This window comes from Lepus europaeus, chromosome 12, assembly GCF_033115175.1.
Source record: "Lepus europaeus isolate LE1 chromosome 12, mLepTim1.pri, whole genome shotgun sequence".
Lineage (NCBI taxonomy): Eukaryota > Metazoa > Chordata > Mammalia > Lagomorpha > Leporidae > Lepus > Lepus europaeus.
Window position 1 is genome coordinate 17,343,523 of NC_084838.1, and position 21,749 is coordinate 17,365,271.

The 21,749-nt window shown below is 42.4% G+C and overlaps 1 protein-coding gene across 5 annotated transcripts in view; it reads left to right on the forward strand.

The window, feature by feature from the left end:
- Nucleotides 1-21,749, forward strand: part of ASTN2 (astrotactin 2) — a 1,014,855-nt gene that overhangs the window by 439,360 nt on the left and 553,746 nt on the right. For 4 of the 5 annotated variants that reach the window (XM_062207681.1, XM_062207683.1, XM_062207685.1 and 1 more), the window contains 3 exons: nucleotides 18,397-18,481; nucleotides 18,971-19,045; nucleotides 19,776-19,913. In XM_062207681.1, coding sequence (XP_062063665.1) covers nucleotides 18,397-18,481; nucleotides 18,971-19,045; nucleotides 19,776-19,913 — 298 coding nt within the window. The remainder of the gene's footprint in view (nucleotides 1-18,396; nucleotides 18,482-18,970; nucleotides 19,046-19,775; nucleotides 19,914-21,749) is intronic. The other variant, XM_062207682.1, reaches the window with a different exon arrangement.

Genomic DNA, 21,749 nt, shown 5'->3' on the forward strand with positions numbered 1-21,749 from the left:
ATCTCTACTTGTTTATGGTGAGTCGTTTCTGGTGGCCAGTGTGATAGGGCCTGCACAGGTGCTGCTACCTCTGCAGGGAATAGTCTGCTCCCCATCCACTCTTCCTCCTTTTAAGCCCCATTTGTTAGTCGGTTCACTTCTACTTACCCCTCAGCTTAAGTGTCACTTCTGAAGGACGTGACTTCCTCCTCTACATTATTCCTGTGTTTTATGTTCTATTAATGCTCTCAATTTTTTCCTGTAGAGTAAATTATAATAATAGTGTACATTTACATAGTTCTAACTGCATGCCAGGCACTCTTCAAAGGGCTTCTTATATATTATCACATTTAACTTCTCAATAAACCTATGGGGGAGATTCAATCATATTTTAACTAAACTAAAAGAAAGTTACATCTATGTACCAGTATTTTCTGTACCACTAAGAAAATAATGCTTCCAATAATAACCAATAAGATATTAATAATTATTTGATAAATCTTCATTTCAGTGATATTAAAATGTGGAAAGTTATGTGTCTTGATTGAATGTAATGATGTATTATTACCACAGTTTTATAGAGGAGGAGACTAGCTCGTAAATAGTAAATGAATATTCCTAAAGTCATCTAGGAAATAGTGGAGTCTAGGTTTAAATCCTGGAAATCTGGGTTCAGAGTGCATCCTCTTAAACACCATTATCAATGCAGAACAACAGTCTGTTATGTGTTCATTTGTGTGGGTCTATGTTCAGTGACTTGCTATCTGTGAGATTGTATGCTGTATAAAAGGCAACGATTGATCCTGTATTATTCCCTACTTTATCTCCAAACCTGGCCCCTTGCCTAGCTGCTATTGGTGTTTAATAATGAAGGCTGGAATGAGTGCATGAAAGATGAAATACTGGATTTGGATACAAATTCCATGGGCTTCACTCTTCGTTTAGCACTTTACTCATGGTGGAACCTTTGATAAATCATTTAATCTCTGTGGGCCTCCATTTCTATGTTCCTAGTACAAAGGGAATTTATACTATATTTTTGTGAACGCTTTCTAGCTCTGAAATTTTTATAATAAAAATGCTTATTGAAAATCAATGCTCATTATGTTTTGACAACAAACAAAAATATATAAAACAAAATACTTATCTGCTAATTTTAAAAAAGCAATTATTATCCTGAATGTGTTACACTTACAAAAAGTACTATAATAAAGTCTTTGGGAGAATTATGTAGTTTTAATGGGTGTAGCAGGTAATAAGTATAAAATGGCCTGAAGTATAATGAATGCAATGAATAAACTACTAAAAATAAATTCGAAAGAAAGCCAGTGCTATGCTCAGCTCTGGCTTTGGAGAATATAGAATAAGAATATCTGGATCTCTTGATGGGTAGATAGCATATTTGCACAGGAAACAGGAACCAGCATAAGTTCTACACCTAGTAGGTATGTTGTGGCACATATACACTTTGAATCTAAATCCTGCACCTCCACTTCAGAGCTACACAACTTTGGCCACTTTTCTGGTCCCTCCTACACATCTGTTTTTCTCAACATAAAATGGTACAAATAATATCAACATGGCAAAAACGTGGAGGGTAAATAAAAAGGATTTCACTTTATGAATAGATAAAGCATTTTAAGCACTTAGTACATTAGCATTTTACATAAGGTTCTACAAACATTAGCTATCATACCTGAGGCCAGAACATGGATTCAGTGAAATAATCATTGGAGGATCTTAAAGAAAATGACAGTTGTTGTGTACCTTAGCAGTCAGGAAGGGCATCCTGGGACTTGTGGAGGGGCAACTAGAGTTGGACCATGAAGCAAAAGAGTGATTCTGGTAGAGCTCACTGTCCAATAGAGTAGCAGTCAGCCATATGTGGTCATTTAAATTAAGACGTAAATTGATTAAAATGAAATAAAATTTAAAATTCAATTCCTTGTACTCACCATATTTCAAAAACTCCATAGCTGCATTTGGCTGGTTGTTCCCATATTGGAGGGTATAGATATAGAGCATTTCCATGTTGCAGCAAGTTCTGTGGAACTACAGTTCACATCTATTTCATTTCACTCAGAATACTACTGAATGACAGCACTGTGCCAGGTATTGTGCTGTGTACTGAGATTCAACAGGAAGCACATCCTGACCCACTAGCTGACCTAACAGAATTTAGTTTGGTGGGCCAGCGCCGTGGCTCACTAGGCTAATCCTCCGCCTGCGGCTCTGGCACCCCAGCTTCTAGTTGGGGTGCTGGTTCTGTCCTGGTTGCTCCTCTTCCAGTCCAGCTCTCTGCTGTGGCCCAGGAGTGCAGTGAAGGATGGCCCAAGTGCTTGGGCCTTGCACCCGCATGGGAGACCAGGAGGAAGCACCTGGCTCCTGGCTTCGGATCAGAGCAGCATGCCGGCCATAGCGGCCATTTGTGGGAGTGAACCAATGGAAGGAAGACCTTTCTCTCTATCTCTTTCTCACACTGTCTAACTCTGCCTGTCACAAAAAAAAAAAAAAATAAGAGAATTTAGTTTGGTACAGGAGTTACCAACTATAGTCCGCAGGCCAACTATTGTTTTTATTTTTATCAAACACAACCATGTTCACTGGTTAACATATTGTCTGTGATTGTTTTTGTATTATAACAGCAGAATTGTGTAGTCTTACAGAACCTAAAATATTTATGATATATATATATAGTATATATACCATATACATAATATATATACATATATAGTGTATATGTGTGTCTGTGTATATGTGTGTATGTGTGTGTAAATGCTTAGAGACAGGATTTAATGTTTTGGCCTCCCAGGTGAAGAGCTGGTTTGGGTGTTGCTCATTCATTCATTCATTTATTTGTTCAAGTGACATTCAATAGATATTTATCAAGGGACCTAGCTTAAGCAAAATATGAAGCTCTGACAGAATGTATAAAACAGATAAAATTTCATGGGACTCACATTCTAGTGTAAGCAGGGGGCAGAGAGTTAAATATATATGTATATGTGTAGTAACAAATAAATTGTATCACATGTAAAAGGAGGAGATAATGGTGGTGGTAGTGATGATGATGATGTTAAGGCTGCAGGAAGAGAGGGCTGTGAAAGTAGAGGGGAAAACTGATTTCAAATTTAAGGCCTCATTGAAAAGGTGAGGGTACAAACTATTCATGGATACCTGGAGAAAACATGACCCAGGCAAAGGAACAGCCAGTGCAGAGGCTCTGAGAAGGGATTGAGATTTGGATATTCAAGAAAGATTATGGAGAAGAATGTGCTGGGCTGCACTGAGTACCAGGAAGACATTAGAAGGTGGAGTCAGAGGCCCAGAGCCTATTAATGGCCTTGTAGATTATTGTAAGGGCATTAGTGTTCACCCTGCAAGTAGTGGAGAGCCACTAGTAGAATCTGAGCAGGTGGGTGACATGATCTTATAGTTTAAGAGTATCACTCTAGCACCTTTACTGAAACAGATAGCAGTGGAGGTGGAAGAAAGTATTTGAAATCCAGACATTGCATTTCTTTCATTGCTATTACTTAGGGAACACCAATTTTTTGCTAAGCATGTGCTCAATTCTGGATATAGTGACAAAAGAAGCTGCTGTCTCTGAACCACAGAGCTTCTAATACACCAGTGGCATGCTTTAGCTTAAGAATTGGGGTGTGCATTTGCTGTGTCTTACACATGTGTGTGTGCTCCAGATAAGGCTAGAGAAGATGACACCAATGGCCTAGAACTGGGGGGAGAAGGTAAAAACTGAAACAAGTATGTTATGGACGTGAGAGCCTAAATAGAGCTCTGCTGACAAGTCAGGTGGGCTGGGAGCAGAGTGAGGCAACTGGGAGCCAGAGGCCTACTTAAGGAGGCAGTCCTTGGGTGGCAATTCTGTACTTGGACAATTGTGGATGCCCCTTAAATTTAGAGAGGAAAAGTATTAAGAGTGGTGCCTCTCCAACGCTCCTGCTGAGAAGCCTTTAAAGACTTTCCTGCAGTTGGGGAGTCAGAGAATAAAAGGACACCTGCAGATGAAAAAATCCAACCCCTATCCTCTACAGCTGGTGAGGTGAAGGTTCAGGGAGATATTACTTGGTAACTTAGTAAGGAAATAGCAAAGCATAATTCACCTGATTGCTGTGTCAAAGCTTGATTTCCCTACCTCTTGAGAACATCTTAAACAGTCAAAATATTTCATCTACATCCTAAGGGATTTTGATTCCCCAGCTGCAACCTGAACCATCACTGTTGTATGGTCTTTACAACATATCAAAGTGGTATTGGCTTCTAGCGATACGTTTCTGGGCTTATCTTGGGCATGTGACCATATCCAAGGACTTCATATTATATGAATATGCATATATATATACATAATAACATTTAGTCTCTCAATAACCCTATGAAGAAGATACAGTCATATTTTAACTAAACTAGGAGACACACACATCTAGGTACCAATATTGTATACAACACTAAGAAAAATACTGCCAATAATAACCACAAGATACTAGTAATTAAATATTAATTCAGTAGGTGCAAAACGTTTCAGTGCAGCATACCTGCTGCAAGTCGCCTTTCTGCTTCATGACTCTTTGTTTTGTAGTCATTGGCTGAGCGCCAGGGATAGGGTCAGTCATCAAGGCAAACACTCAAAAGAGGCTCTGCCACCACCCTCCAGTTGCTCTTAAGGGAACTATGTTATTCTTGGTCTTTGTTTTGGTTTGGGAGGCAAATGTAAAGCATTTAGGTATTGAAGTCAGACAGACCCTGGTGAACATCTTGACTCCACCCTTGACTACTTGTGTGGCTTTGAGTAAATCAATCATTTTCCCCCAAGTCTTAATTTTCTGTTCCCTTTAATAAAAGAGGGGAAAGTATTATTCTTTGCTAGATTATTGTGATGATTATAATCAGTGCAAGGTACTGACTGCATTATAAGCCCCAAATGAGGTAAAACAAAGGGGAATTACTGAACTGGGAACCAAAAGAATCCCCAGTGTTGTTATGCTTAACCCACAAAAAACTTGGTCATGATAGAATGGAAGGCGTGATGATAGATTTCTGCCCAGAAGTGGCCTCCAAGAAGCCACGAAAAACACAATACTTACTGGAGAGATGGCTCCAAGGAAATGGTAGGGCTAATTGCACAGTATGATTGATGTATGCTGTGTGTGTTGGTTAAAGTATTGCACAATAGCTCATAAAATGTAGATATTTCATACTGATCCAACTTTTGAAAATTTGGATCAATTTATGTAATAGCATCTATAGGGAGTCTGCCCATTGCACCATACTGTTCTCATTTGACTGAAGACAGTTTATGTTTCAGTATGGATGGGTAAAGGCCTCTGAGTACGAGGATGTGTGTGTGTATGTGTCTGTGTCTGTTTTGCCATTTTGATTGCTGTGTAAAATGGTCTTTTTTTTAAAGATTTATTATTTATTTATTTGAGAGGCAGAGTTACAGAGAGAGGGAAAAAGGGTGGAGGGCTTCCATCCACTGGTTCACTCTCTAAATGGCCACAATGGCCAGAACTGAGCCATTCTGAAACCAGGAGCCAGGAGCTTCTTCCAGGTCTCCCACGCAGGTGCAGGGGGCACAAACACTTGCACCATCTTCTACTGCTTTCCCAAGCCATCAGCAGAAAGGTGGATCAGAAGTTGGGCAGCCAGAACTCAAACAGGCATACATAGGGGATGCCAGCACTATAGGCATAAGTAGGCTTAACCTACTATGCCACAGCATCAGCCCTGTTAAATGGTCTGTTAATTAAAACTTCGCTATTTGGGTTTGAGTTTCTATCCAATAACAGGAGTGGAGAGTATGGCAGTGGATTTATGCTGATTCTACCAGCAGTTTCCCTTCAGACAAAGTATCCATCCTAGTCCTGGAGGTCAGTAGCCTCACTCTACAAGGTGTTCATAGCTGTTTGCAGCCTCTCAAATGGCTAGAAACAGACCCAGCAGTAAAGGCTGGCTCCTCAGTAAAGCCAGGTGCAGATACTTGGGAATGTGTTGCTTCATTTTAATGATTCACAATGATACTCCATCATAGAGCATGAAATGTGCTGTAAAAATGTTTTGCAAAAGAATGTGAGCCTTCCTAATGGGGACCTGTGCTGTTCTGCAATTAAATCATTGCAGGAAAGTGGGTAGAAACCAGGGACCAGAGCCAGAGACTATGGTATAGGTGTCTACATTGGAAAGAAGGGAAGGGAAGAAAAGAAAAATGAGAGGAATCGAGAAAATGAAGAGAGGAAGTTGAGATGAAATTATCAGGAAATGACTGTCTTCTTTATTGTAGACACATTATATGCTGTATCTTATTGAACCTCAACATGGAGCAGAGCTTTGAGGTAGACAAACTATACATCTGTCTCTTAATTTGTGGAGGAGGAAATTAAGGTGCATGGGGTAGGGTAACTCTGGCTTCTCTGAGTCTGGACTTGAGTTCTTCTCACTGCAGACTGATATCAAAGACAGAAAGATACCCAGATAGTAAGGAATATAGACACAGGCGGAGGGAGAAAGAAGGAAAGAAGCAGAGACAATGAGCCAGTGATAAAGACCCAAATATTGGAAAAAAAAAAAAAAAGAGAGTCAGAGATGGAGGGAGAGAGCCATAAAGCAGAAGAGTTATGAGGAGGAGGAGCAAGCAGACCATGATTGTGAGTGTAGTCATAATCAAGAAGGGGATGAGCAAAGTGAAAATTAGCTGGGATCAGTGGAGTGTGCAGGTTATGTCACATAGCATCATAGTCCAGATGGAAGGCACGGAAAAGCACAATTCTCTGGTTTTCTGGGAAAGCCAGTTATGACCCTGACCATCTGCCAGCACCTGAGGCTGAGATGGCTCTGAGAAAAGGACCCGTCTGAAGCAGAGCAGACGTCACTTGCCATCCACAGGTTGCCTCATTTTCTGACTAGGTAAAGGCAAAGAGCTCACCCTGTTGTGACCCCCTTGTCTTCTGGCGTTGGTGGCAGGGGGCAGGACAGATAGGTTAGGCCCATTGTACTCAGAGTGCACTCTGCAAAATCATCAGTCTTTCCCTTTGGTTGTATAAATGGAATTTGATTTTCAACTTCCATAGATAACTGATGCTTGAGGGGGAATAAAACATCAATGAGTCTCTTTTGTGGAGTGAAGAACCCTTTTGCAAAATGAATAATTACCCTTGGCTTAATTTGTTTTGTATATTTTACTTTGCTGTTTCAGGTTTTGTTCAGGCGGGGAATGACTGCATTATTAATCATCATGTGTTCCAATTGCTTCAGCTACATATTTTATCCTCACAGCATCCTCGTGAACAGGGAAGGGTAGGGCTTATGTTCCCTATCGTTAAGGTTAGAAGAATGAAGCTCCGACAGATACAATGGCTTAACTAAGGCCACCCAGCAACTTGTGGGAAAGCAGCTTGAGGGTTCCATGGTGTGGCCAGCCTCACTGCTCCATCTCATCTGTTACTCCTTTTAGCTCCAGCAGAGGTGTGGGCAAAGGTCAGCAGGCTCACCAAGGTGGGTCATTTTGGTGAGACACAGAGTTATGCTGAATGCTTTCATTTTACATGGTGTGGCAGTGGGGAGCTGTGACTTCTGAGTCAGGTAGACCTGGGTTTGACAACTGTGCCTGTTGCTTTCTTGCTGTGTAAATTGAGATCAAGTCCGTTAACCCTTGGGGGCTACAGTTTCCTCATCTGTAAAACCGGGATGTTAGCACCTGCTTCACAGTGTAGATCAGTGGATTAAAGGAAAACATGTAGATTTAACACATCATACTTAGCAAGTTACATGAGCATAAATTAGCCTTCCCCTCTATCCAGGTGACAACCAAAGGGCCTGGAATAAAAGCCATAGTCAGAAATACTAGTGCCACCATATCCCTAATCATAACCATAGCCAAAATAGATATTTATGGAACCAGTACTAGGAATTGAGCATTCTTTGTGCTGTCCAGTGAGAAGTGCAGGAATGATTACCATAGGAAGGAGGAAGCTAGTGCTGATTGGAGATGGGAAATTTCGCATAGTCATAGAGCCGGTTTTAATCCTATTCTGACCCTACTGCTTGTCTCAATCTCTGCTTTAAATTGCCTCCCTAACCACACATTTCTTGGGTTCAGCATCTGACAATGACTGTTTTTGTAGATCGGCTGCAGTGGTTTCCAGGAGCCACCTCATAAATACAAAATCAGAGCAGGATTTCTCAGTGCTCATTAAGTTTCATGGCTGTGTGTCCATTGTACCCAATGATCCAGTGAACCAAATTTCCCATTTCCCATTTAACTGAGACCTTCCTTTTCACCTGTTGTTCCCTCTGTTTGGAAACTCTTACTTCTCCAGAAGCAGTAGACAGTCCCAGGCTCAGAGAAACCATGCTGGAATGGTGACAGAACTGAAGGTATAAATTCTGAACAAGAGATGGGACATGACCCTGTAGAGGAGAAAGGGAGGAGCTAGCACAGCAGGTAGCCAGGGAGGGGAGCTACAGCCCCTTGGCAGGGCATGAAACCAGGGAGAGAGCATGGCCTGGGAGGGTCCAGCCTTGGAAAGGGCACCAACAGTAACAGGAGTGCTGGAAGCAGTAATATTAGCAACACCAGTACTTAACCAAAGGCTGCCTACATGTCTAGCAATGTAGCAGTTGTATACAATACATTTTCTAAAATTTTCATGATACCTCTTTAACTTGTATTTAAGATGTCCATTTTCTGACAAAGAAACTGTAGCCCAGAGACCACATGTGATACTTGATTCAGACCACTCAGTCAGCAAATAATATGAAAATACTTCGAGAAGTTCATGGGAAAAAATGAGATTACAAGATAAATATTTTAGGTGCAAAAATTTTTTTGAAGTTCATGATAGTTTTTATATTATGTACATGTTCCATGAATACTCTGGCAGGTGGAATATTCATTCAGCCTCAGATTGGCCTTGATTGTCAAGGGATGCCCTTCCCCCTTTCCAGGCTGTGGCCCTTGGCTCCTCATACCTTCCAGGTTCCTCTGAGAATCTTGGAGGATGCAGATCTCTGGCGTGGAAGGTGGAGATAAGGGGGAAGGTAGCCTCTTGCCCAGTGGGTCCACTTCTGCATGTCTGTGTTAAGTATCCATGTTGATTTACTGGATCCTGTTCCTTCCTGATATTAGAGAACCACATTCTGTGTCCTTTCCAGGCTGTTAAGTTTCTTAACTCCCCTGTACCCTATCAGCCATAATTTTGAAGGGGGGAAGGGCTCTTTCCTACTTGTTTTTTTCTAAACACTAATGTATACACAATCAAGTACGATTCACTTAGAGTTTAGAAGGGGGCTGAAAGGAAAGATAACATAGCCAATGAATGGAGGTCAACCCAGCCAAGATCCTAGAGCAGAGCCCTTATGTGGCCTGACTGCTGGCCTTTCAGCCACTCCGGCTAGCTCACATAGTCTGCCCACATAAGCTGAGCCACCACCAATTAGTCGCCATGTAGCCTTGATTAAGAACTCTATTACCCGATCACCAGCCTGTGCCGGTGGAACCTTTTGTCCTCTGATTATGTTTTTCCTTCATGCTTTCAGAGGTGTGCTGATGAATGTTAACGAAGGGCTCCAAGTGTGTCTCAAATACCTTGGGAAGAACAAGACTGAAATGTCTCATGCCAGTAATATAAGAAAGGAAAGGACAACTGAGACACTCAAATGAGGTGCTCAGATGCCAGTAAGACCACCCTCCTCCCTGTACAGGGAGAAATTGAGGCTCAAGGAGGGAGGGTACTGCCCTGGTCTGGCTGACTAGACTAGTTTTCCTTTAGCATACCTTGATGTCCCATGTATGTGGCCCTTTCCATACTCTTAAAATATTCTCTTAGGGAACCATCACCCAGCTTGGGAAGAGACAGAGAGAGATGGGTTTGGCTGTTCACCCCTCTGTTCATAACCTGATACTCTCCAAACCTCAGTTTTTTATATTTTTATGTGAAGCCAATAACACCTTCCTTTCAATGTTGTCAGGGATACCAGAAATTATTTGGATAAGGTCAACACATCGTTATGGTCCTATCCTTTGGCTTACCCTTGCTGGTAGGAAATCCATCCAACAACCCTTTATTACATAGATATTGTGAATCCAGTACAGTCATCATATAAGGTATATACATTTGAACAGGGGAAACTGGAAGAGCGATGCTTAACCTTTAGTTACAGTGATATTATAGAAGATAGCAGAGTGATAATTTAAATGTGGATGGAACAAATATTCCTATTTTTGCCTTAACCCTCAGTGTATAGCACACAATAATTATCAAATTAAAGGTGACTCTTATTATCACCCTTGTGGTTGTATTTATTGTTGTGACATTTGTGGTGACATAAAAGAGTGTAAACTGTGGAGACCTGACTGGATGGCCTTGAGCAGAAAACTAGCCAAGTCTGAGCTACAGTTTTCTCATTTTAGTATCTTTCTCCTGGTATTAGTTATGGTTATGACAGCTGATGATAAATGTCAAATGACTTCCACCACTTCTATCACAAAACAAGACATCAGGAATAGTGTGCCCATCTCATGCCTCCCCCACCCTACTCTTGAGGTGGGCTCCAGCAACACAGTGGTACAGAGGCCCATTGTGGCCAAGTCCCTACAGGGACAAATGCCACACTTACTTCTTTGAGGGCCCAGAGAGATGTCATTCCAAGCCACAGTGACAAGAAGAGTAAATAGGAAAGTGAACAGCAGGCAGCATCCCTGGCCTGTGATGATAAGTGATGACTGAGTTGGGAGCAAGTGAAAATGGAATCGTACGAGGATGACAGGGTGGGAGGAGGGCAGCCAGTCAGCCAGGCAGGTGTGGGAGGAAGGTTGTGTTCATACCAGGCACTCTCATGGGCAGGCCGGGAGCACTTCTGAGCTGCGGGGACAGAGGAAGTAGCAGCCTCCGGCCTGTGCTCTGTCTGTGCTGTACCTCCTTCAGCCAGAGGAACCATCAGCAAAGACAATAGTCACCAGGGGTTCTGGAAAGACGGGAACCATCTTTGAAGATTGTCTCATTTAAGCTTCTCAAAAATTACAGGTGAAGCAATTGTCGTCCCCTTGGCTTTTCAAAGGGCATAGGTGGGATTTGAGACCATCTTTCACCATCAGCACCTTACTTTTCCACTAAAACAAGATGCTGAGCTAGCCCTCTCACTCAGGTGCAATATAAGAATTCAAACAGCTATTAACGTTTTCAATCATTATAAATGTGCCCAGGACTGGGCTCAGTGTCTTTCCTGCTTTCCAGCAGATGTGTATCAGCCTCATTACATGTAAAGAAAATGAGAGAGGAAGCAACATGACCAAGTCCATACAAACTTTGAGTGGCAGATCCAGGATTTGAATCCAGAACAAGAAGATTTCAAAGCCCATATTTTGGAAATCTGCTGACCAAGGAAGGCAGCATCTGCTCTGAAGTGGTTTCATACAGCATCACCCAAGACAAACTGAGGATGTTCATGGTCAAGGGGTGCTTTTTTTTTTTCCAACCCAAGAATTTTTGGAGTGAGACTGCATTTAACATAAAATGACAACTTGGTAAATGAGACCTAGAGACAAGACTGAATATTTAAAATGCAGCACAATTCATCTGTAGCTGATAACATGGAATTCTAGTAACTAGCATGATGGAAATTTACTTAATTGAATTCCCCTATGGGAACCAACTTTGATGAAGAGATTAAACTCTTTTTCTTAGTCTTCATTATTAACTATGTATGAATGTGAGTTTTTAATGTTCTTAGAGATATTTCAAATTCATCTCTGCTTTTTTTTTACAATAGCTGTTTATAAAGGTAATATATCCTTATTATGGGAAACTCAGAAATGTCAGAGGAGTATGAAGAGGAAAAAATTCCTAGAAAATTCTTGAGGGATTGGTGGTGCACAGCAGAAATGACAGACATGGTGGTCAAGAGCCCTGGGTCCTAATTCTGGTGAGCCCAGAGATTTAGTCAGATCCCTTTACTCTCTAGACTTCACTTTTCCCTTCCAGAAAACAAGCCTGGTGGATTTTTAACTAGATGATCTTTAAGTGCCTTTTCTGCTCTGATGTGAAATAGAATTCTATTTTAGACATTTCATCAGCACTCGTGTTTACACTCTCTGTTTCCTTGGCAAATACCTGTCATAGATGTAAGGAAGTTGCTTCCAGTCCTCAGCAGAATCATCATTATTCTAAATGGACTCAGCTTGAATTCATGATGATTCTATTTATGTATTCACTAATTCATTCAGTCAACAAATGAGTTGCTTAAACTTTGTCAGGCACTGCTAATTGTTAGGATACAGAATGGTTAAGAAAATGTTTCTGGGGCTGGCATTGTGGTATATCAGGTTAAACCTCTGCCTGTGATGCCAGCATCCCATCTGGGTGCCAATTCTAGATCCTGCTGCTCCACTTCTGATCTAGATCCCTGCTAATGCATCTGGGAAAGCATCAGAAGATGCCTCAAGTGCTTGGGCTCCTACACCCATGTGGGAGAACTAGAAGAAGCTCTGGGCTTCTTGCTTCTGCCTGGCCCAGTCCTTCCTCCCTCCCTCCCCCTCCTCCTCCTCTGTAACTCTCTGCATTTCAAATACATAAAAAATATTTTTTAAAAAATGTTTATGCAGATAAGAAATTCCCAGTTTAGTGAGGGAAATGGTCAAATAAAAATGATCTCTGTGCTACACTGGCATAGGCCTTACTCTTGTTAAATATATCCCTTCATGTGTTTAACATTTGTGTATTGAATGCCTGATGTGTGCCAGGCAGTGCATTGGGTGCAGACATGCAGTGATGGGCAAGATAGGACAGTAGCTTCCTTTAAAGAGTGTCCACTGTAGTGAGCGGGGAACCATAGACATTCACACTCAGCATGATAGCACATGTGTCTGGAGAACTGCTCTTTGGTAGTCTGACAGCCCTGAGGGTGTAGAGGCAGAGTTACAGAAAGAACTCACCCAGGGAAGGGGTTAACCACCCTCAAGTCAGCTTGCCAGAGGTTTTGCATCTTGCAATAAGGAAATGCTTGGTTGCAAATCGTGGAGAATTAACTGAGCTAGCAAAATAGGAGAGGGGAGTCAATACAGCCAATAGCCACGGCATTGATGGAGATCACCAACAGACACCAGCCCCACTGCTGAGAGCAACCACAGCTGAGGCTCACATGAACGGTGTCCAGAGAGCAGAGGTTAGGGATTGGGCTCATGGTATTTGAACTGATCAACGTCTACTCCAACCTTCCATTTTGCAGATGGGTAGACAGAGGCCCAGAGAGGAGGAAATTATTTGTGTCCCTCAGGTTAATCTGTGAGCCTAGACAGGACACTCATTGTTTCTCTAGCCGTGGGCTTTATCCTTCACTGCTTCGATCTGTTCTTATGTCAGCTCTGTTAATAAACTTTGCTGTCATTCCTATTTGATAGATGAGAAAACTGAGACCAAAGGGTGAAGTAACTTCCTGAAGGCCACATAACTAGGAAGAGAGAATATGCGGATTGGATCTAGTTCTGTCTGTCTCCAGCACCTCTGGGATTTTCCCTCTGCCTGCTTCTCATCCTTGCAGCAGCCTTATGGGGACCCCCAGGGTAGATGCTTTGCATTTGCAAAATACATATTTGTTGTGTAATGAATGTCAGTAATTAATGATCCATTCTGAGTCAGGGAAAACTTGCTTAGTAAGCACGCAAGGACCCAAAAGAAAAATGTAGTGGCATCCTTTTTTCTGAACGCATTTCTCATCCTTACTAGGATTCCCAAAAAAAGCAAGAGGAGGAGGTACAGGGAGATGAGCTGTGCTCTTTCTGCAGATTCACTGATAGGAGAGGTAGGAACCTCAACCTTTGCCCTCTCTCTCCATGAAGAAGAAAGGTCCACCCTGCCCAGCCCTCCTCACCCACTCCAGCCTGGCTTCCTGCCCCTTTGCCAGAAGTAACCGTTTTACCTCTCCCGTTATGAATCATGAGGTCTCTGGCTAGTGGCAGATCATAAATCAGTCCTGGGAGACTTGAGGACAAATCCCAGGACTTTTAATCTTTAATATTAGACGTGTTTAAAGTGGTGAATATTTCATGAAGGGACTGCTGCATTTTAACACATCATTAGTGACTCCCTCCCTTCCCCCTTTTGTAAATTATTCCTCTCCAAATTCAAGGCTCTTGGCCCTTTCCCTCTGTTGCACTTACCTCCGGCAACAATCAGTCCATTAGGCTGCATATACTTACAGCACTCCCACTTGTGCAAGACCCAGGGTGTGATGCTGGAAGAGAGGACCGCAGAGAGCATTCCTGCCTGTCAAACTGCCTTTTCCTTATTTGGCAGATACCCAGAGAAAGGAAGGGTAGATCTCAGTCTCTCTCCTCTGTCTTTAAACAGTCTTATTCTGGATACCTTGACCCATTCTTCATTCCGTATTCTGTCTTACTACCACTTCAGTTCAACCAATATTTATGAAGCCCAGGCTGTTAGCCAAGCACTTGCTAGGTGCTTGGGGTACAAAGATTAAGCAGTGTTGCAATGTATAAAACAAGTTAGCACATGTTTCAACACTCAGAATGCTTTGCAAAGGTCAAATGTATAACATCAGAGTACATCAATGAAAACAGTGAGATTGTTTGATGAATACAAACATTTGGAATGAGGAGTCATGGGTGAGAGTTGCAAGAACTGTATTACCCTGGTATCTTGCTCACTATGATGTGTTGTTTTGTTTGCACAAGGTTGAGGAAATCTTGACTAAAAAAACAAGGAATTCAAATAGCATGAGTTAGCACCTTGACTCAGAGTCTAAGTATTCTCCACAATGAAACAACGATGACAGATGCTTTTTTTTTTTCTCAAGCCAACCTAAAATAAATTTACTTAGCAATCTGCGTTAGTGTGATGATGCCCCCAGTGTCCTAAATTTTGGCATGTGACCTCTGAGTTTGTGTCCATTTAAAAAAATTCAATAGGCCGGCGCCGCGGCTCACTAGGCTAATCCTCCGCCTTGCGGCGCCGGCACACCGGGTTCTAGTCCCGGTCGGGGCACCGATCCTGTCCCGGTTGCCCCTCTTCCAGGCCAGCTCTCTGCTGTGGCTAGGGAGTGCAGTGGAGGGTGGCCCAAGTCCTTGGGCCCTGCACCCCATGGGAGACCAGGAGAAGCACCTGGCTCCTGCCATCGGAACAGCGCGGTGCGCCGGCCGCAGCGCGCTACCGCGGCGGCCATTGGAGGGTGAACCAACGGCAAAAGGAAGACCTTTCTCTCTGTCTCTCTCTCTCTCTCACTGTCCACTCTGCCTGTCAAAAAAAAAAATTCAATAAAACTTTTTGATGGAAAATTAAAAGCGAAAATGTTCCAACTCTTTAAACTGTCTGCATTGAGCAATGTATTTTCATCAACATGATTTGAAAACCCCTGGGTCAGGCAAAACAAAATCGCTGTAGTATTAAAACACAGAAACACAGGCATGCTTATGGTATCACCAGAAAAGGGGAAACAGGCAACCTGACAGCGGTAGTCGAGAAATTTACCAGAGCCCCAGTTAGTTAACTATTCACTCATCTCACATTGTTGAGCACGAACTCTGATCTAGAAAATGGGCTAAGCCAGGGAAATTTTTGCAAGAATTTTCTAAGGTGTGTTTCACAGAACAGTAATCCTGTGCATGGCTTCACAAGCAAGCCTCCTAGGGTAAAATCAGTTTGGAAATGATTGTCTATATATCACCCTCATAGAGAATCACACTCCACTGGCTCTAAATGATGGCCCAGTATTTCCCAAACTTGTTTTTTATGGAATCTATTTTTGGTAAAGCATCTGTGAACACTCCACAAATACAACTTAGAAAAACCAATAACTAATTGAATAAAAAACATTTTCCTACCTTAAGAACTACACAGTACCACAGAAATCCTTAACAACAAGAAGGTAAGACAGAAGGCTTCTGAAAATCCTTCTGGGATTTTGAATTCTTTTTTTTTTTTTTTTTTTTTTTTTTTTTTTTTTTTTTTGGACAGGCAGAGTTGGACAGAGAGAAAGGTCTTCCTTCCATTGGTTCACCCCCTAAATGGCCACTACGGCTGTCGTGCTGCGCCAATCCGAAGCCAGGAGCCTGGTGCTTCCTCCTGGTCTCCTATACTGGTGCAGGAGCCCAAGCACTTGGGCCATCCTCCACTGCCTTCTCAGGCCACAGCAGACTGGACTGGAAGAGGAGCAACCAGGACAGAATCCAGCACCCCAACCAGGACTAGAACCCGGGGTGCTGGTGCTGCAGGTGGAGGATTAGCCAAGTGAGCCGCGGCACCAGCCCTGGGGTTTTGAATTCTGAAGATACTCTAGGAAACGAGACATGCACTGGCCAACAGAAATTAACTTGGTCAAGGGGAATACATGTAATGCAGTGTAGGGTGCTAATAAGCATTCATGCAACTAGGCCTAAGACATACACAGAAAAGGAAAAGTTACAAATAGATGGCTGCAGAGGTAAATGGATGGGTGAGAAGGAAAGAAGAGGGGAGAGAAGAAAATAGGATAATAGAGGAGACACTAGGGGAGAAATGGAGAGGAGAGGAAATCCAATTGTAAAAATCAGGGCAGTTGGGGCCAGCGCTATGGCATATGGGCTAAGCCTCTGCCTGTGGTGCTGGCATCCCATTTGGTCACTGGTTTGTGTCCTGGCTGCTCCTCTTCCAATCAGTGTTCTGGGAAAGCAATTGAAGATGGTCCAAGTGCTTGGGCCCTGGCATCCATGTGGGAGGCCAAGAGGAAGCTCTTGTTCCTGGCTACAGGTTAGCTCATCTCTGGCCACTGCAGCCATTTGGGGAGTAAACTAGCAGATGAAAGACTTTTCTCTCTGTCCCTCTCTCTCAATCTATAACTCTACCTCTCAAATAGATAAATAAAACATCTTAATAAAAAAAAAATCATGGCAATTGGGCCAGTATTAAGCTGCCACCTGTAATGCTAGCATTCCTTATGGGCACTGGTTTGAACCCTGGCTGTTCCACTTCTGATCCAGCTCCATGCTAATGTGCCAAGGAAAGCAGCAGAAGATGGCCCAAGTCCCTGGCCCCTGCATCTGTGTGAGAGACCCAGAGGACACTTCTGTCTCCTGGCTTCAGCCTGGCTAAGCCCCAGCCTTTGAGGCCACTTGGGGAGTATACCGGTGGATGGAAGATTTCTCTCTCTCTATCTCTCCCTCTCTTTCTCTGTAACTCTTAAAATAAATAATTTTTAAAAACTCTTTAAAATAAATATTTTTTTCTTAAAAAAAAGAGTTACACTAGGCTAATCCTCCACCTTGTGGCACCAGCACACTGGGTTCTAGTCCCGGTCGGGGCGCCAGTTCTGTCCCGGCTGCCCCTTTTCCAGGCCAGCTCTCTGCTGTGGCCAGGGAGTGCAGTGGAGGATGGCGCAAGTGCTTGGGCCCTGCACCCCATGGGAGACCAGGAGAAGCACCTGGCTCCTGCCTTTGAAACAGCGCGGTGCGCCGGCCGCAGCGCGCCAGCCGTAGCGCGCCAGCCGTGGCGGCCATTGGAGGGTGAACCAACGGCAAAAGGAAGACCTTTCTCTCTGTCTCTCTCTCTCACTGTCCACTCTGCCTGTCAAAAAGCAAAACAAAACAAACAAAAAAAAGAGGGTGATAAAAATATATAAAACCAGGAGACTAGACAAAAATATTGCCCAAAAGGAAAAAAGTTGAATGTTTCTTATGGAGTTGGTATTTAGTCTAACAGTTAAGATACCTTGTCCCATGTCTTAGTACCTGGATTTGACTCCCAGCTCTGACTTCTCACCCTTCCTCCCAGTAAAGACCCTGAGAGGCAGGAGGTGATGGCTGAAGTAACTAAGTTCCTGCCAGTCAAGTAGGAGACCTCAGTTGCTTTCCTGGCTTCCAGTTTTGGCTTCTCCCAGCTCAGTCCTGCACAAGTCATTGCAAGCATGTAAGGAATGAACCAGAGAATGAGAGGGCTCCCTTTGTTTTTTCTCCATCTCTCTCTGCATTTCAATCAATTTTAAAAAAAAGTTTATTGGAGGACATGACATTTGAGTTGAGGTTTATGGAAGAGAAAATATTGTTCATTCAGGTGGAGATAATTCAATTTTTGACTATACATTTAAGTAAATAACTTTACCATACTTTAATTACTTGAAAACTTAACTTCCATTTGTAGCCACCTGGTTGTGTGTAATTTCCCTCAAGCGATGAGCTCCTTCAGTGGCTGGGCTGCATCTTTGGTCTCCATGTCTCCAGGGATGAGCTAAGATCCTGGCAGAGTGTGGTCAAAATGAATGAATGAATGAGTAACCTTGATTAACTAGAACACTCTCTTGCTATGGGTTTTTTCAAAAACTGGACAGCTCACTTTATTTCATAGGCAAACCAGGAAAGCAGAGAGAAGTCTGTTTTAGAATGAGTGTCTCACACTTTCTCTTCTCTTTTGCTTACAGGAGAGTGCAGCTGCCATGAAGGCTATGCCCCCGACCCCGTTCACAGACACCTGTGCGTGCGCAGTGACTGGGGGCAGAGTGAAGGGTGAGTGGTACAGGACATTAGGGGTAGGACGGTGGAGGACTCTTCCCTATCTTCTCTGCAAAGGCCCAACACCTCTGTACAAAGAGGAGTCTTTCTCAGCAACAGTCGTGTCTCTGTAAAACCCCTGGAGAGTGAACCCCACTCTCACTGGGTCACACTTTAGTACTAAAGAAAACAACTGAGGAATCCTCTAGAGAGCCAAAGCTGAGGTTTATGCCACCTTCCAAATTGCAGGTCATCAGTACATGTTTCACTAAGTGGATTAACAAAGAGTGAACATCACCTTGTTGTACTTAAACTCCTAAACGGACAAGTGAACTTCCCAAAAGTGCTGAGTCGTTCTGTCAGATGGAGGTCTTCTTTTATAAAGAAAATTGTTTTCCCAATAGTAATTTGATTGTTTGTAAAGCCACTCCATGTGTGAATCTCAACTGCTTTTGACTAATGTCATATCCTCTCCCCTTTGCTTTCCTTCTGTTTTTCCCACAGACCTTGGCCTTACACGACACTTGAGAGGGGCTATGATCTGGTGACAGGGGAACAGGCCCCTGAAAAGATTCTCAGGTGAGTGACTTAAAAGTCCTACTGGGGTATGGTTTTAGGGAAGGGAGAACAGTCTGATAGGAAGGTGTGGTTATGCATCCTCAGTCTATGGATTGTTGCACTGAGTGCAAGAGGACTCTCATTGGCAATAAAATGCCATCATTGCCTAGGTTGCCATAGGAACCTAATTCTCAATTGTGTGGCAACTGAATTGTGTGGTAACTGAACTGGAAGAGACATCATTGATACCTAGTCTAGTGGTTTAAAGATATTCTGTAACCATAGAACTTCTTTCTACCACCTCCATGTAATCGTGTGTAAAACCTCAATACTTTACGCAGATATACAGCCAATTAAGTGGCAGAACTGGGGATGAGATACTAGTTCAAACTGATTCAGAGTCCATGCTCTTAACTCTTGTGCCAGACTTTCCTGTTGATGTGGCCGGAGTCCTTGAATGCCTGCTGCATGTCGGGACTGCTGGGAAAGGAGAGCTTAAATGGTCCCTGTTCTCACAGAGTCCACCGTTTACTCAGGCAAAGAAAGCAACACATGCGCTAAATGAAGAACAGATTTGAGAAATGAATGTTCAAGTCTAGACAAAGCTGGCCACCATTGTGCTTACAGAATGCAGTGGGACTTGGGTGGAGAAGTGAGAAAATGTCCTAGAGGGGTTGGGATAAGGGGCCCCTTATTTCTGTTTGCTCTCTGCTTCCCAGGGAGTTCCCCAATGGAAACTCTTACATTACAGGTCTACTTTCAGCTTGGGCCAAGGCCTGTGGCTTCCTGTCAGCAAAAGCTTTGTGGTTCCACCTGTGGAGCTGTCCATCAACCCCCTGGCCAGCTGTAAGACTGATGTGCTCGTCACAGAAGACCCTGCAGATGTCAGGTAGGGAAGCCATCTCCAACACATTGTACTAAGGACTTCTTACAGTCCTAGAAGTGCCTCTGTTTCAGGACCACAGGACATTCTCTAGAGAGAATGCTCCACTTTGTTGATAGGCACTGTGTAGTTGATGTCAAATATGCCATGCTCTTAAACTGCTGAAAGTATCCTCCACTGTTGAACCTCAGCTCTTCCATTGCTAACACATTATCTGCCTCATCTAGGATCATAAATGATCTTATCACATTAAAGATGTTTAGCAGTATATTGTGAAGTCATGAAGTTGAAAGTATGGACAATGGGAACATTTCTATTGTGACTCTGGGAGTGTGAATGGACTTTGGACAAATCCATACACAGTCACTGTCCAAGTCAAATCTTTTTGTTTTTACTCATGAAATGATGGAGACTATGTGTCTCCTGACATGTTCTGTACCTTGTAACTAATTTCTTTGAAGACAACTGTACTGGGTTCTCATTAATTGCTTACATAGCATTCTCTCCTGTTTTGTGGTATATTTTTCAAGGTCAAGGAAATAACTTATTTAGCTTTTTAATCTCTAGTTCCTAGAACATGTTGGACATCCACTAAAACGTTTATTGATTTAATTAAGTCAGTGATCTTAGATCTGATCTTAGCACTATTCTGGAGTTTTCTATTGGAGGACTTTTTCCTCCTAATTTGATGAGTAGAAACCTTTTAGAAATTTTCATGTCACCAAAAATAAGCTCTAATTTTCTTTCTAATAATGGCTTGCACACAGGTTATTTGATTGTGAATTTTAACTAAACCCCCTCCACCACCTACTATTTCCTATTATTCCACCACTCCATAGTTGTCTTTGGGCCATTCTGAAACAAGATGTTGTCAGGATGTCCATGGCATCTAGTCATAAAGTGCCTAAAACCCAACTCTCCTACCTAACAATATATTTCTTCTCACCTTGTCAACTATTACTTGGAGGGATTAATCTAACATGATTTTTTGGACTGTTACATTTCCAGAAAGTGGTTGTTTTTAAAAGAATAGAATAATAAAGACATGGCACTTAGCAAATAAAGTAGTAACTACTATGAACTGTGGAACTAAGATGATTTCTCTCTCTCTCTCTCTCTCTCTCTCTCTCACACACACACACACACACACACACACACACACAAATACAAATGGAAAACTTTTCCCAATTTTGATATTTAAGTTTGGTGAAACTTGGTAAAGGATCTGTATTATGTATTTTAATAATGGAATTAGGAACATCTGGTTGAAGGATCATTTCAAAGATACCCAATGACTTTAACTGAAAACAACTGAAAGAAGATTTCTGCTAATTTTCTACAGAGTTCTATTCTATTGACATTGCAAAATTATGATAACATCAGGGTCTTCCTATCAGAGTAGAATAAGTGCTCATATCCATTGATCATTTCCTATGTGTCAAATACTTTATTAATATCTTATTATAGCCTCACTTCAGCTCTATGAGGTGACATTATGATTTTCAGTTTGCAGATAAAAAACACAAATAAATAGATTTGAGGCATAAGAGTTATGCTTTCACTAGTAAGTGATGAAGCCAAACTTTCATCCTTGATCTGCAAGGGTGGATTAAAGATTGCAGTCATCACCATTGGAAGAATCTGCACTATATAGATTAAGTTTTCCAAGCTTCATTAATAAACCTTGTTTGACATGGCATTGCCCAGGCAAGCATATCATGGGCATTTAAAGAACTAATAAGTTCTAGTTAGATGATATGTTAGAACTTAATAAATAATAGATCATAATTATAGATAGGCAATAACACTGCCATGGACTCATAACAAAGGGATCCAGGGAAA